General features: G+C 29.8%; 1 protein-coding gene across 6 annotated transcripts in view; it reads right to left on the bottom strand.

Annotated features, from left to right (window-relative positions):
- The window catches only part of LOC145248058 (uncharacterized), a 494466-nt gene that overhangs the window by 9633 nt on the left and 470337 nt on the right, over nucleotides 1-14496 (bottom strand). For 2 of the 6 annotated variants that reach the window (XM_080109815.1, XM_080109816.1), the window contains 2 exons: nucleotides 7621-7821; nucleotides 735-767 (listed from right to left, as the gene is read on the bottom strand). The exons of 2 other annotated variants lie outside the window; for them this stretch is intronic. In XM_080109815.1, coding sequence (XP_079965941.1) covers nucleotides 735-767; nucleotides 7621-7821 — 234 coding nt within the window. The remainder of the gene's footprint in view (nucleotides 1-734; nucleotides 768-7620; nucleotides 7822-14496) is intronic. 2 more of the 6 variants (XM_080109818.1, XM_080109817.1) reach the window with 1 other exon arrangement.

The following is a 14496-nucleotide window of genomic DNA, read 5'->3' as shown; positions in this document are numbered from 1 at the left end:
AATTGCTATGGATGCAGTTTGGAGATTCAACATTCCTCTCCCGTCGCAGTTAACCACCTGACGAAGGCCAGAGGAATAATTGACCAAAACCTCATAAAACAGCAACAAAAAAAAAAAAAAGATGAGGATAAAAATCGATGAATAATTAAATAAAAATAAAATCATACAAATTTCTCATCTTAAAAAGAATTCCAAATTAATTCAATAATATGAAATTGATCTTTAAAATTAGATATAGCGTGGTTCCGAAAGGATTTAAAAGATGGACTAATAGCATTTGGGTCATCAAATGTGAAAAAAGTGAACATAATTTCTGCCAGCCTCTTTAAGTGTTTGACATGAGACAAATCAGATGCTCTCCATCATGGTCTTTGTTCGGGCTCATATGAACGAAGATAGACTTAGGAAAGTAGTAAAATGATCTTGATTTATTTTCTCAATTCTGAGCTTGATATATTATTTCACACGATTCTCTGAAGCGCAGCCATTTGATAGAAATATTGGACTTTTGAAGATGCGTTCAACAAAGCTCGTAGGACAAAAAGTAAACTAAAAATCTTGGTTTAAAAATAAAAAGAGGTCTTAAACTGCAGTTGCTGACTACAAAAGAGATCCCATGTCATTGTTGGGTTAGGTGTGGTTTGATTTGGGGTGAGCGAACCATCCATGACGATAGCACAGGTGGTGCATAAACAATGGCATTGGGCATGCATTAAAAGAGACAGCCTGACTACCTTGTGTGATTTCTTAATTGAGTCGCTCTCCAACTGAAAGAAGAAAAACAAATCATTAATTGCCAGTCTCTCGTTTTCAAAATCTCCACAGCAACCAAGCAACCAACAGTTGCTGACCGCCAGTAATATATTATAGGATCTTTCCCCTTTTCCTTCGATCACTGTACATGTTTACGACCAAATATATTTTCAGAAGCTGAAAAGATCAAATTTAGCATGACACCAAATTTGATATTCAAAAATCTTTCCAAATCAAAATGCGCATTTTTAATTTGATGTTATCTTAGAATATTTTTATTTTTGCATAGGAAAATCCAAAATAATTTATATTTATTTCTTACAAAAAATATTTATTCTATCCTTATCTATTCACAAAAATTCTATTAAAGTTCTTGATTTATTAATTTAATCTTTAAAATATACACATATTACATATATAGACATCCAGTATAAATCAGTGAAATAGAATTACTCTGTATAATGTCTTTGATTTGAGAGTGAAACCTTTCCTTTTCAAAAAGAAAGCAAAACAAAAGCGGACCATAAAATGGAACACACACACACACACACACACACACACACACACACACACACACACACACACACACACACACATATATATATAATGTGTGTATGTGCGTGAGTGTGTGTGTGCTTGGACTTTTCAACAATATAAATTATTTTATTCTATTATATTATATCATTATAATTATTTTATTATATTATATTATATTTTTGGACTATTCAATTTTTAAACTATATAAAAAATTAATCCAAAGTCCTTCATTAAAAAAAAAAAAACTCCTTTGCTTGTAAGTCAATTTTTTTAATACAGTTACTGCATTAGTTTGTTTCTGAGAATTTATGTTATTTATTATATTATTGTAGGATCATCAGCTGTTTACCATGAAAAACTGTTTTGGAGATTTAAAACCAAACCAGTATTTTTTACCATGGCACACCAGCAGTGTTGATCAAACATCACCTCTTTCAATAAAGAACAAACACATTTTGGATATCGGAAATAAGTTAAAAGTGGAAAAAAGTGAAGTTACATATGATGAACTTTATTACATTATTAAGTCAATAAGGATTACATAAATCGGATTATGGGACAAACCTCTTTAAGCCATAGCATTTCAAAGCTAAATGCTTCTCATCAGAAGAAAAGAAAAAGCAAGCATTATATAAATGTAAAAATAAAAAGACAACATTGATTTTAAAAACTTTTCAGATTAGAATTGAAAAAAAATATTTGCGAGGGAGGGTAGTATGATACAGATGAACGAGAGAAGAGCCAGAAAAAATAATAAAGGCTATAAAATAAATAAAATATATATTAAAAATTAAAAAAATGATAGCTTCGAAATGTTATGGCCTAATGAGGTTTCTCCCCTATTCCCCTTTCTGTAACTCTTATTGATTTGATAATGTAATAAAGTTCATCAGATGTAACTTTACTCTTTATCACTTTATCACTTATTCTATTGCTTGCTCCTCTTAACCGGGTAGAGCTTTCTTTTATACAGACAAATTTGCCTTATCATTGAAAAAAAATTATTTTTCAACTTAATTTTATTACTATAATAAATATATATATATATATATATATATATATATATATATAATTTTCAGAATGTGAGAAATTATATAATTATTCTCACAGTTAAACAACGCCGCAGCTCACAAGCGCCATGACAGCCAACAAACCGGAAGTCCAAAACAAACAAGGGTTTTCCAGCTGTCATAGTTCCTGTGAGCTGCGACATGGTTTGATTGTGGATATACATATATATATATATATATATATATATATATATATATATATATATATATATATATATAGTAGAACCTCGAGATACGGCATTAAAAATTAGTAACAAAATACAGTACAGAATATAATATATGTATATAATCAAATAACATTATAAATCACACCGTAAGTCGGGGCAAATACTGTAATCAGGGACCGAAAAAAGATTGTATTCCACATCGTAATCTGAAAAAAAAACCGTATCCAAGGGTTCTACTGTATATATATACTAAAATCTTCTGGAAATTCACTGTTGCTTGCTTTGCATCTTATATTCTTTTTACCATAAAAATAATTATTCACCAAATATCCTTTAAATCAATAAAACGAATGTCTCTTTTTAGATGATAATGGCAGATTTTTATTCATGACATATTATTCGATTTTGAAATAATTAATTTTGAAAGTAATAAAATCTTAATTCTTGGCAACCAGTGATCTCAGATAATGAGCTATTACTTTCCATTTCATCTGATCGGACGAGCCCACTTTTTAAAATGGGTGTATAAGGTGACAGTGCACGCACAATAGAGATGCATTAGATGTTGTTTATGCAGTGGTTAGGTTTTCTTTTCATTATTTTTATTTAACTTCAAACAATTATGCTAAAATAATCAAAACAAGTGATGGTTATTTATCTCCCTCCCACGGCAGGAAGGTGGACACAAAGCATGGGAAAAATAAAATTTGAAAAGCCAGCACCCTAGAGGAAGAACACTCTGGCTAGCACAAAATGCCTGAGCAGTCCTGTCGGCATTCTTCCAATAGAGATGCCTGAAGTGATTAGCAATAAACTAATCCCTTCTCCAAGAGAGACGACAAAGTCTAGGAGGATGAACCTCTTAGAACTGCACAGGATCAACAACACACCACAATCACTAAAGAAATTCAGAAATGAACTAGATTCTTTGGCTTTGGCACCGAGTGAAAAAAGTAAACCAGCTGGTGAGTTTCCTTTAGAGGCATGAATACACAAAATTGATACAATACTTCCGCTATTCTTCAAAACTGCTTACTTATATATTTGGACAAAATATTAAGATTTTTTTTTTGTTGATATATTTTTTTCTAACATATTTACGTTTTCTTTTTCTAAATATAGTTACGTTTTCTTTTTCTAAATATAGTTACGTTTTCTTTTTCTAAATATAGTTACGTTTTCTTTTTCTAAATATAGTTACGTTTTCTTTTTCTAAATATAGTTACGTTTTCTTTTTCTAAATATAGTTACGTTTTCTTTTTCTAAATATAGTTACGTTTTCTTTTTCTAAATATAGTTACGTTTTCTTTTTCTAAATATAGTTACGTTTTCTTTTTCTAAATATAGTTACGTTTTCTTTTTCTAAATATAGTTACGTTTTCTTTTTCTAAATATAGTTACGTTTTCTTTTTCTAAATATAGTTACGTTTTCTTTTTCTAAATATAGTTACGTTTTCTTTTTCTAAATATAGTTACGTTTTCTTTTTCTAAATATAGTTACGTTTTCTTTTTCTAAATATAGTTACGTTTTCTTTTTCTAAATATAGTTACGTTTTCTTTTTCTAAATATAGTTACGTTTTCTTTTTCTAAATATAGTTACGTTTTCTTTTTCTAAATATAGTTACGTTTTCTTTTTCTAAATATAGTTACGTTTTCTTTTTCTAAATATAGTTACGTTTTCTTTTTCTAAATATAGTTACGTTTTCTTTTTCTAAATATAGTTACGTTTTCTTTTTCTAAATATAGTTACGTTTTCTTTTTCTAAATATAGTTACGTTTTCTTTTTCTAAATATAGTTACGTTTTCTTTTTCTAAATATAGTTACGTTTTCTTTTTCTAAATATAGTTACGTTTTCTTTTTCTAAATATAGTTACGTTTTCTTTTTCTAAATATAGTTACGTTTTCTTTTTCTAAATATAGTTACGTTTTCTTTTTCTAAATATAGTTACGTTTTCTTTTTCTAAATATAGTTACGTTTTCTTTTTCTAAATATAGTTACGTTTTCTTTTTCTAAATATAGTTACGTTTTCTTTTTCTAAATGTAGTTACGTTTTCTTTTTTAAATGTAAATATACTTTATTTACATATATTTTATATGAACATTACCGTTGCCGATTTAAAAAATATTATTTTTTATAGTTAACTATAATTTAGGTTTATTTTTTTAACCTCCTTCAAAATAAAAATATATAAAAATACGTAAACTTTCTTAATCAATGAATTTTGTGTTTTTTTTTTAATCGCATATCTTTTTCAAATAACTACGTTTATATTTTGTCAAATTGTTTAGATATTTCTATGCGATTAAGAAAACACAAAATCAATTGATAAAATTTTTTTTATGTATTTTTATATATTTTAATTATAAGGGGGAGGGGTGAAAAAATAAACGTAAAATATAGTTTACTATAAAAAATAATATTTTTTAAATTGGCAATGGTCGTAATAGACTGCGCAAGTTTAAATAAAGTACAATTAAAACAAAAAACGTAAATATGTTAGAAAAAATATATTAAGAAAAAAAAGTCTTAATATTTTGTCCAAATATATAAGTAACCAATTTTGAAGAATAGCGGAAGTATTGGATCACTTTTGTGTTTCCATAACTCATTTGATAAACCTGCCGCCATCTTTAAAGCTTAGGGTCAGTATTACCATCATATTTATATGTATGTTTTTATATTTATTTCAATAGTGTTCACTACATTAGTAGAGTGTGATAGCTGCATGAAAATACAACCACAGAGTGATCCATTCTTTAAAATTGTTAATAAAATTCACAATCCATTCTGCAATTCAATCACACTTCGTATAAGTAAACTTCAGTCTATGAATGATTTGTCCACCAAGTTTCAATAATGAATATTCAACAGTCTTTATTTTATTGCCATTCAATGATATGGGGAACACTTTGAGGATCTTCTCATCAGTAAGATTCTGAATGGGTGTTACACTCACCGGACTGTAACTCCCTAGATCCGTTGAGTTATTTCAAAACAATCCCCAGACTATTTTTGATCTGAAAAAGACCATTGCAATCCGAATCAGAGAAGTGTCAAGAGAGGAGAGGAATGTGTTGACAACTTTTGCACGTTGTATCCACATGAGATTATAAAACAAAGACTGTTGAACATTTTTAACTGGAACTTGGTGGACAAGTCAATTACAGACTGAAGTTTATTTGTACTAAATATGATTGAATTGCAAAAAAGATTGTGAATTTTATTAATTAAGGACTTTATTATTATTGGTGCTATTTTAAGGGTTGATCATTTGTATTTCACCAATATCTGTTGAAGGAGAGGGACGGATTCATACAATGAATTACTTTTAATACTATTTCTTTGGAAATAATCAATGTTAGTTTTGGTCAATACTATGAAGAAAAACTGACTTTCTTTTTCTGCAAAAAAAAAAAAAAAATGGCACATATATAAAAATGAATTTATTTAAACCCCTACTGTTTTAGTTGACAGGGATAACATGATTTGATTTGGGAACAATTCGTTTTAAAATGAGTTAAGTCGGATATATATATATATATATATATATATATATATATATATATATATATATATATACTGGATGTGAAAGTGGTGTAAGAAGATGGGCATTACTTAAATATGCCATGCAAGCATCAAGATTCGTCGTTCTCTAGTCGTTTCGGCCTCTGTACATGTCAAGCAACAACGTGTCAGGCCCAGAACTGCAAATTAATGGAGTGAACGTAACAACGTTGATTCTATGGTATTTCTTTGTGTGTTCTGGGCCAAACCTTTCCTGACTCCTGACTGATTGCTATTAATAACTGGAACTTGGTAGACAAGTGAGGCATAAACTAAAGTTTATTTGTACCAAAAAGGATTGGATTGCAGAAAGGTTTGAGAATTAACGATTACATGGATGTCATTCATTCATTATTTATTTATTTTTTTGATTGGGGTCACTCCGTATTAGGTCCGAGTTGGGGGAGAGGATCACTCTGTATAAGGTTTGAGTGCATGTTTGAATAAAATTATTGGATTCTCTTTACGCATAGACACAGACACAAAATTCAAATTTAGCTAATAAGCAGATTGAGTTTTTTCCTAGTAGAAATAACAAGGATAAATAAATAAATTGTAAAACTTTATTGCAGTTTCATGGATCGTCTAAGTGTATTTTTAAAAAACAAACAAACAAACAAAAAAAAACCCCGATGAATCTGGCTCCTAAATTAGTTTGAATTTTCTATCCAGTATGTGAATAGAAGTTAACGATTTTATTGATAGACTTCTTGTGATTGAGTGATTCATGTCATTGTAGTAAAGCGGTTGGACAGCATCCTACATTTTATTTCCTGTAGAGCAGAAGAAGAAAAAAAAAGACATGAAATGCAAAGAAATTGCGTTGCTTATTCAAAATTAAACCTATTTTAAAAACAAAAATACAGAAAATATTTTTAAAACTTTATAATATACGAACGAGGACGTCATATTCCCAAAATCACATAAATTGATCAATTTTATTACGACGCGAGTGGCTTGACATATTATATTGATCTGCCATTGTTTTATAAATAATGGGGAAATAACTCAATTCGAACTGTCGAGATCAAAATCATTATTGTACTTGCTATAATTTCCTATTAAAATCTCTAAAAATCGTAAAAAATATATAATTTTCTATATTAAAAAAATAATTGATCAATTTATGTCATTTTTGGAATATGACATTTTCGTTCCGTTACGGGGACGTACGTCATAAATATTTTCCTCTAATTTAGATTTTTTTAAAGTAGGTTTAATTCTGAATATGTGCCCAAATTTTTTGGGTATAAATCCACCGAAAGCGCAAACACCAAACGTCGACCGAACAACGAAAAGAAAAAGAAAAAAAGAAACAAAGAATTTCTACTCGTTCACATTTGATGAGAATCTTGGGAAACTAGAGAAAATCTAGACTAAGTAAAATAAAAAGAAAAATGATCTGGAACTTTCCAACTAACGGTGATCAGATTGGCGAAGGGGGGTATTGGAGGTTGCGGGTGACGACAGGTAGTGATGGCAGCAGAGGCAGCAACTCGTCAGGTGGGAGAAGGTAGATACTTACATTAGTCAAAATAAGGCTATGTTCCTCTTCAGACTTGCGTTTCCGCAACTCTACCAGAAGTTCCCGCAGTTCCTCCTTGAGTTGCTCAATCTTACGGATCAGGCGCATGTCTTTCTCAGAGATCTTGCGGCCGCTACGAGCCTCAAGACGCATTTTCAACTCACACAGTTCCTGCTGCACAACGGCCATTTTCATCTGAATCTGGAAGCCAGACGATAATAATTACAAGTAACAATAATTATATAGATAATATTCAGAGGCAATTTCACGGCACTGAAACTCGGTTTTGTTTGTTGGTTTTTATTTTTGTTAACATTTGAAAGAAATTTTTCTTCCTTCTTTTTTTTTGGAAGGGGGGGGGCTATTTTAAAATTTACTTCAAAACACTTGAAAGAAATATGCCTTTTTAACAAACTAAGTTTGCTTTGCGTCATGTGGAAAACTATCAAGAAAAAAAATCTGTTTCTTTATTTACATTTACCTCCTTTCCAAAAGGTTAGACACAAGGTCAAGTGCGAGTTTAACGAAAGTGTTTCTGTGGAATAAACTGGATTCGAACGGCATAATCAGGCTTTCAGTTTGTGCCGTTAACCATTTTCTGTTACTTATTACATATAAAGGACGTAAAGCAAGCTTAGTGACTTGTATCATATATATGTATGTGTTTATGTGTGAGAGAGGGGGTGTAGATATATATGGGTAGGAGACTCGATATAGGTGGGCTCATATACCTTCACACAGACTTGACGGTCCTGGATATGACCTAAAACTATATCTGATGGTGAGGCCCCAGATTGCGGGCTTTGGGGAGTGTGGAGCCACCGTTTAATTGCCATTGCTCCCAGGTTCACTTCGACACAGAGTACCACTGTTAGGGTCCCAACTATGGGTTAAATAGAATCCGACTTAAAAAAAAACAAATATACTCCATTAAAAAATCGTTCCTCAAAATAACTAGATTCGGCATTAAATAACCTGAAAAAGGTTGATATGCCGTAAAACAAAACCAACCAACCATCACACAGACTTGTAAATTCGCCGAGCTCCAGCTGGTGTTTGTGGATAAGGCATGACCCCAGTTCCGGACCCATATCAAGGTGGTGATTGAGGCTAGAGCCGGGTACATTGAATAGATGCCAGCTCTACTACATAATCAAGTTACCTGAATTGATTTTTTCAATAAAAGTTTTCAAATAATGCTGTAGTATTGTTTTTTTTTTTAGGACGATAACTTTATAGTTCCACCCTGTAAATATGTGTTGGTAACTACTACAGCTTGATTCTCAGCATATCGCATTGAATAGAGAAGGGTAGAGGGACATTTTGTATCATTTGAAATATTTGGATTACCGTTATCATCTTGAGTGTTATTTGCACAACGTTTTCATATGTATTGTGTTGAACTCTGAAATTGTTCTGTTAAACTCAGAAATTTGCGTGGAATTTCAAACAAAACCTTTTATTTCATTCACAGGGGTAGCCTGCTCTTGTTCCGACAAACAGGACAAGGTAGAAAACTTAGGTAATTCGCAATTGTATTCTTAGTATTACCCACATGGAGAATTGAACCTTCAACCTCCAGATGAGTGCAACTTCCAGCTAAATTTTACTAAGTACTTTATCCGTTATGCCGCAGGTTCTATTTGAAATTCTGTGCAAATTTGACAGAAAGATTCCCGAGTTCAACAAGATGCACTTGAAAAAAGATGAAAACAATTGTTCGAAGAATTCAAATAATACGAAGTATCAATCCTCATCTAAAATATTCAAAAACAAAATCTATTTTGAGATTTTGATAAAATGTTTATTGCAGATGAGAATATCAGGATTTAATAAATAGTAAATACAATAAATTTCTTATGTCTGTGATATTCAGTTTTACTTTCTTTTTGACCGCGTCATTTATGTTTGGGTTGATTTTCATTTAAGTTAAATCTTGTCCCTTTTTGCTATGAAATAATCAACTTTGTCTCGATGGCTTATTTCATGGGAACTTTTCTTTCACTAAAAAGTTGTGGAAGGTTTTATTGAAAGAAGTCAAAAAATGGAATGCTGTTTTGAAGAAAATTGTATGGATGCCCTTAAAAAACAATTTTGTTTTATTCAATTTTTCACAGATTTGCTAAAACTCAAGTTTCAGTTTAAGGTGCATTGCCTGCGTTTCTTGAATCTGATTTTATAATTTTTTCTTGTGTGAAGGGTTATTCTATAGAGCATAACAGTCAAGTTTGTGAGGAGCAGCGATTTATTAGGGATGTGGATTCTAAAGAGAAATAATTAAGGAGGGGGGGGGGAAGGTAGAAATTCTTGATGAAATTCTTGATGAATATATTCTTGATAATATATATATATATATATATATATATATATATATATATATATATATATATATATATATATTAGTCTGTTTATTATACAAACATTATTGGTAACCTATGTGCATACATGTTTCAGTGGAATCTTAATTTAAGGATACCACTTCATCAGACCATAAATTAGGATTCCACTGAAACATTTATGCACATATGCAACCAATAATGTTTGTATTACAAACAGACTATATACCAGCTCTGTTCTTTATTGAACACTCTTTAATAATCAGGCGTGTTTCATTCGATTTACCTCTCGGAAAGCAATCTATACAACCATTATATACACATACACACATACACACACACATATATATTTCTATCTTTTTTCTATAGTTCTACTTTTAATTTATACATTTATTTAGATATTTTCTAACTTCATTTTACCAATGTTTTTTAATGTAAACACACACACACACAAATACATACATATATATATATATATATATATATATATATATATATATATATATATATATATGCATACATACATACATACATACATACATACATACATACATACATATTTTCCCAGAAATCTATTAACAGGAGTACATTGCACAACTCCGAATTACTTTAGCCTGTATAATTTACACATGTTTCTGAATAACTATTTTCAAATGGAGTCGATTCCAACGAAAAAGTCACTCTTCCAATGATCTTGCCACAATAAGATGATAAGTTTTCTACTTTAACAAGATTTTGAGGACGAGCTATTTTAAGGGAGTATCTTTTTGTGAAAAGATCAATGAAAGACATTACTTATGTTTTAGAATCAACTTCGTTTGAAATTAGTTGTTCAAATGTGTAGATCATATGGATTAAAGGAATTTGAAGTTTTGCAATTTATTGGTGTGAATGGATTTTTAAAAAGATATATATATATATATATATATATATATATATATATATATATATATATATATATATATATATATATATATATATATATATATATATATGAGAATAAAAAGGAAAACCTAAAACATTAATGACTTTTTCGACGTTTCGTCCCTATTCAAGAAACATCATCAAAGAAACTAAATTAAAACCACAAGTGCATTTGAAAATATCTGTAGTGTGTGATGTAAAAAAGGTTTTCTATTCCTTCCCTCGGACTAGACATATTCCTTAGAGGTAGGTATTTGTAATGTATGTGTGGTTTGGGGAGTTTTGTATGTTTTCGAACTCGAAATGAAATAAACAATAACAAAAAGAAATGGCTTGATTGAAACGACTAAGATTTTGATTACGATTTAAAAAAAAAAATAATAATAATAATAATAATGCTGTTGCTGTTGTCGTCATCAGCAGCATAGCATTATGTACATGGAGCTGCTAAGAAAAGTAATAAAAACTCCCCTCCCCCCACACACAGATACACATTACAAATACTCAACACTTCTCAAAGGAAGAAACATAAAACCTTTTTCATATCGCACGCAACAGGCATTCCCAAAATTTATCTCTGGTTTTAATTTATTCGCTATAAAACTTGAATAATGACGAAACGTTCATAAACTCATCAATGTATTATTCATCTAACATTAAAATATAGATTTACATATATAAGAAAAAATGGTGGAAGACAATGAAGGAGTAAGTTAAGTAATATGGTTATTTATTAAAAAAAAAGAAGAAAAGAAACGGATAGGGGAAAAGGATGGAACCATTTGTGAGTGAGAGTTAAGGTTGATGAGAGGATCGTTTAAGTTAAGATAAAAATAGTTTTGAGCAGCGGTTGACAGGTGTTTGCATAAAGGAGTGGTATAGGAATGATCTGTAAAGGTGAAGAGATTTTGGGAGGAGAAGTGTTTTTCTGGTCATCTGTCGGCCATGTATGAATTGTGGATTGCTGAAGTAAAAAGGCGTGATAAAAAAAAATGTAGTTTTTGTTGAAAGCGACATGCAGTGAAGAATTTTGAAGAAGAATAAAATAACAAAATCAAAACATGACAACCATGCAACGATGAGATTGAAAATTGGATTAGAGAAAAAGTGTGAATATACAAAAAAAAAAGAACAAAAAAAAACAATCAAAGATTTGACACCACATCTGTGAGTCACATATATATTTGGGGAGGGGGGATGTGTAAGTAAACATTGTTTGAAACATCGTGAAAGTGTTATCATATTACTAAAAACTGTGCCGTATCACATATAAATGATTCTCAAATATCTATTTTGTCCGCCGTTAGAAAAGGAGAAATCCTTCCTGACTGAAGCAATTTAAATTTCTGTTCCCAATCCAGAATGTCTTTATTTTGTAGAGCTGGATTATACTCACATGAAAAATTGACTGTATCCAACTTTGCCCTCGTGGGGAGGCAAGTATATAGAAACTTTATAAAAAAAATTGGTGGATATGGCTGGAGAACAAATAATCCCCATAAGCTTAAGTTATGTTTTTAATTACTGAGATTATTTTTTTTAATTACAAAAAAATTTCCGAAATTAAAATGGATATATATCTTTGCATTTATTGGATTATAAAAATAAGAATGATCAAACTTTATATTTAGGGAAAAAATTATTAGTTTTATTAATTTTATTAATAGCATTAAATAAGTTAATTATAAGTTTTATCAATACTATTAAATAAGTTAATTTTAATAAGTTTTAATAATATTAAACAAGTTAATTATAATACGTTTTATTAATAATATTAAATAAGTTAATTATAATATGTTTTATTAATAATATTAAATAAGTTAATTATAATATGTTTTATTAATAATATTAAATAAGTTAATTATAATACGTTTTATTGATAATATGAAATAAGTTAATTATAATACGTTTTATTAATAATATTAAATAAGTTAATTATAATACATTTTATTGATAATATGAAATAAGTTAATTTTAACAATTTGAGATACTTCTGCAGAATACTAACCATGCTAAATAATAACTAATAAAAATAACGTTGTATTCACATATAAATGAATTAGTTCAGAAATCCATTCTTAACATGGGAAAATTTTATAACTATTCGGTACTTTCACCTAAAAGTTTAAAAGATACCATGAAACTAGATTTTAATTTGAAATTCCTATTAATAAAATTACACAGTTCATATTCTGCATAAGCACCCAATTGAATCGAACATGTGGACCAGTAAATAAAAGTTCCCATTTTAGAAAAATATTTTATGGATGACAATAATATAAGATAAAATGGCTCTCGGCTAAGATAAAAGTATAGTATTTGTTTTGATAATACACTTTATCTGTTCTTTCCGCGGTCAGTGGTGTCTAGACTGGGGTAATTTTTATTTTCGTCTCAATCCAATGTGTTTCTTTTTAGAAGAGATGGATTTTCTTTGTGTCTAACTCTGTCCTGGAGGGGGGGGGGCGCAAGTAAATAGAGTCACTAATGGAGTAACTCTAAATTCATAATAAAAGTAATAATACTTTCCGCTACTATATATAATGTAAATGTTGAATTTGTTAATAAATAGGTGATTGCCTGCCAGAAAGGAAGAGATAATGCTTGAAAGGTAGGTTTCATGACAGCAGAACATTGCCCTCTCTAAATGGAGCATTAAAAGATGGTATAATAGTACATTAATAGAAATAATAGTATACTCTAAATAGGCAGATACCAAATTTTCATTGGTATTCATTTGGAATAAGGGAGACAATCCACCCTATTTATTGATTCTTTTTTTTAACAAAATGGGTGGATTTAAGTAATCGAGGTTGTCTCCCTTGTTGACATACAATGAATTTAGAGTTATCTCCCTTGCTATTATTGTAAGCTTTTAAATTATTATTTTTTTTTTTTTAAACGGCAACATTTTATCCGTCAATTATACATGTACGATGTGACGGGAATTAAATAGATAACGCCACAAACTGACGACCTGAGTGTGCCAAGTTTGAATTCAATCGGTTCCATAATACCACTTGCACTGAAGGATGTTGACAATCTCCATATTTATACAAATTTACATTAAGTACGATCCAACTTGTTACAACTTTTTTTTTAATAGTATTAAATAAATTCAATCATGAGTTTAAGTAAAGATAAGTTGATAATTAATGCTGACTCCTTTTTCACAAATTTAAAATTTCAACCTTTAAACTAGATTTTTTAAAAATGTTAAAAGCAGTAAATTTCCTGTAAGTACGAGAAAGTAATTTTCCATTAGTAAGTTGGAGGTTACAGTTGTACAGGAACTTGTGCCATAGCAAGAAATTGACATGGTGGAAAAACAAGACTGGTTTTGCCTGTGGAAAGTTTGGCATCAAAGTGATTGGATGCCTGTTCTTGTGACTTCCACCATCTTGAAGTTCATCTAGATATAAATTGCTGTAAAAAGTCAACAAAATCCTAGAATAAATAATGGAGTTATTTATCTTATTTTATTTTTTATGGAAATCGTTTGAGACAAAGCATGAAGCCACTTGATCTAAGGAGCTAACAAAAACGACAGATAATTATCGCAAAGACAGGAGGTGCTTATTAACTTTAGTCTAGAAAAAAAAAACTCGAGGCTGTA

This window comes from Euprymna scolopes, chromosome 26 (genome assembly GCF_053919585.1).
Source record: "Euprymna scolopes isolate OS-2025 chromosome 26, ASM5391958v1, whole genome shotgun sequence".
In the NCBI taxonomy this organism is placed as follows: domain Eukaryota; kingdom Metazoa; phylum Mollusca; class Cephalopoda; order Sepiida; family Sepiolidae; genus Euprymna; species Euprymna scolopes.
Note: the sequence above shows the minus strand (reverse complement) of the source record. Positions and strands in the feature narration are given on the sequence as shown.